General features: G+C 31.2%; 1 protein-coding gene across 2 annotated transcripts in view; it reads left to right on the top strand.

The window, feature by feature from the left end:
- Nucleotides 1-2,536, top strand: part of LOC107626351 (protein SMAX1-LIKE 3) — a 7,735-nt gene extending 5,199 nt beyond the window's left edge. For both annotated transcript variants that reach the window (XM_016329217.2, XM_016329216.2), the window contains exons 2-3: nt 321-624; nt 1,164-2,536. In XM_016329217.2, the coding sequence (XP_016184703.1) occupies nt 321-624; nt 1,164-2,378 (1,519 nt within the window). In that variant the 3' untranslated portion in view covers nt 2,379-2,536. The remainder of the gene's footprint in view (nt 1-320; nt 625-1,163) is intronic.

Genomic DNA, 2,842 nt, shown 5'->3' with positions numbered 1-2,842 from the left:
GTATCATGTATCATGTGTCAGTCATCATGCTGTTCCTATCTTATTTGATTAGAAATTTAGAATTTCCTACAAAAGAAATTTTCCTTCTTTTTTCTTTTTTTTTTTCCTTGTCAAATTATAACATTATATTGTGACAATGTGTTTTTCTCTTTTGGATTGGTCAACTTTTTTTCCATTTTTGTTGTTACTATTCAAAATGACTTTAAGAAGTGGGAAAAATAAATGAAGGCACTACACTAATTTGATAACAATAATCTTATCATCATTATTATCTTCTTTTCTTTCTTTCTTATTATTCTTCTCTTTTTTCCTCATCATAGTGGTCTACAAAATCAAGCAATAACAAACTCTAAAGCTGACAATAGAACTAGCTGGCTATTACTTGATCAAGAAGGAGGAGGAGGAGTGAGGGGTGATATTAATAATAATCATCATCATCATAATAATGATCTTGGAACCTTCATGGAACCTTCTTCTTCTTCAGCTAAGGTAGTTGAGAACGAAGTTCGAAGCTTGCAAAGTATAAATAGTACTTGTAACAGTGATTCTTCAACTTCTCTCCTTCCTGCATGGCTTCAACAGTACAAGAATGAGAATAAAGGACTCTCCTCTTCTAATCATCAGGTCTTCATTTCATCACAACTCAAATTTCTAACTTCATCATGACATGAAAAAAAAAACACATTATAGCATTGATTTGATATTATATTATATTATATTATATTATATTATATATAAAATTTGGTGAAAACTCAGGTGCAGTTGATTTCACGTGAAGTTGATACCTGAGAACCGTTAGATAATTTGACTGATTTAACTAAATTTTTATCTAACGACTCTCAGAGATATCAATTTTACGTAAAGTCGACTGTACTTGAGTTTTTACCATAACATTTAGCTTTTTTTTTTTTAATTTTTAATGTCACCTACCTAGCATTATTCTTATAAAGTAGTAACACAATTTAACCATTATAATATGGTAATTAACTTAAGTTAACTATTCTATCTTTTACAATATTTTAGACCATGATGGTAAAAAGTAATCAAATAGGCTTAATTACTTAGTATAAAATTTTCTTTAATTTGTATAACTTTTTAATTATAGTAAAAGTTTTGCACCTAATTATAACTTTTGATTTATATATATATTTTTATTCTAACAGGATGTTCAAGTGGGAGAGGTTTCCAAAACATGGAACAATGCAACACAAAAACAACCCTACACTATTTGTGATCAAACTCTCACATTATCATCACCTTCTTCATCCAATACTTCTGGTGTTTTTTCCTATGATCACCACCAAAATCCTAACAATATCAACCATATTTGGAATTCAGAAAATCGTTGTAACCGCAATCACAGCCAGAACCACAACCAGAATAATGATGAACCCGCTTTGCGAGTTTACATTAGCAACAAAGAAATTGTAGATCATCATAGTCCATTAACTATCTCACCATTATCAAATCCAAGTTCTTCAAACCCTAATTCCACTTCTTCAAGTGGTGTCATGGAAGCAATGGAGTATGTGAACAACAAATTCAAAGAGCTCAACTTGGAGAACCTAAAAACCCTTTGCAATGCTTTGGAGAACAAAGTTCCATGGCAGAAAGAGATACTACCCGAAATCGCGAGCACCATTTTGCAATGCCGTTCCGGAACAAGGCAAAGAAGGAAAGGAAATAACAACAACAACAATGTGATGATGAAAGAAGAAACATGGTTGTTCTTCCAAGGTGTTGATCTTGAAGGCAAAGAGAAGATAGCAATGGAATTGGCTAGGGTTGTTTTTGGTTCATCAAAGGAAAACTTCATCTCAATATCAATGAGTAGTTTTTCATCATCAACAAGAGGTGATTCATCAATTGAGGACAACAATTCTTGCAGGAACAAGAGATCAAGGGAAGATCCAAGTTGTAGTTACATTGCGCGATTCGGGGATGCAGTGTGTTCTAACCCTCATAGGGTTTTTCTTGTTGAGGACATTGAACAAGCTGATTATTTCTCTCAACTTGGTTTCAAGAGAGCAATGGAGAGAGGAAAGGTTGAAGATTCAAATGGTGAAGAGGTTTCACTTTGTGATGCTATCATCATTTTGAGTTGTGAGAGTTTTAGTTCAAGATCAAGGGCTTGTTCTCCATTGACAAGACAAAAATCTTGTGAAGGTTCTTCATCAAGAGAAGACAATAATGATTATGGTGATGGTGTTGCTACTTTGGAGGAGATAAGTCCTTGTGTTTCTTTGGATTTAGATTTGAATATTTCCATTGATGATGATGAATGCAATGATGATCATGAAGATCATGGATCCGTGGATGAAATTGGACTTCTTGAATCTGTGGACAGAAAAGTTTTCTTCAAAATTCAGGATTTGTAATGATTACAAGATCAATGTCAAGATTAGTGTCTAATCTTTTTTTTTTTTTTAATATTTACCTTTTTATTTTGTAGGGTTTTTTTTTTTTTTCTAATGCTTTTTATTCATCATGTCTATGTATTGATCTCAGGCATTTATTTCCTAGGGTTAGGATGAAAGAAATTGCATGTCCTTTTTTTTTTTTTTCTTATAACTATGTAACTACATGTGTAAGTAAGTAAATTATCTTTGTAATAGAAAGGACTTAACATCCATTTATTTTTATCTAGCATAGATTATTACACTTTTTCTTTTTCAATTTGGTGAAAGCTTGATGTGATTTATCCCTATTTATCAGATTTGTGTTATATTTACAAAAATATAAAGGGATAGATAAAGACGATTAAAACGTCTTTTTTTTTAATATTTTTAAGTAATTAAAATTCAATTCATATAAGGTTATTGTAATCATTTTCTATAAAAAA

The sequence above is a fragment of the Arachis ipaensis genome, chromosome B02 (genome assembly GCF_000816755.2).
Source record: "Arachis ipaensis cultivar K30076 chromosome B02, Araip1.1, whole genome shotgun sequence".
Classification (NCBI taxonomy): domain Eukaryota; kingdom Viridiplantae; phylum Streptophyta; class Magnoliopsida; order Fabales; family Fabaceae; genus Arachis; species Arachis ipaensis.
Note: the sequence above shows the minus strand (reverse complement) of the source record. Positions and strands in the feature narration are given on the sequence as shown.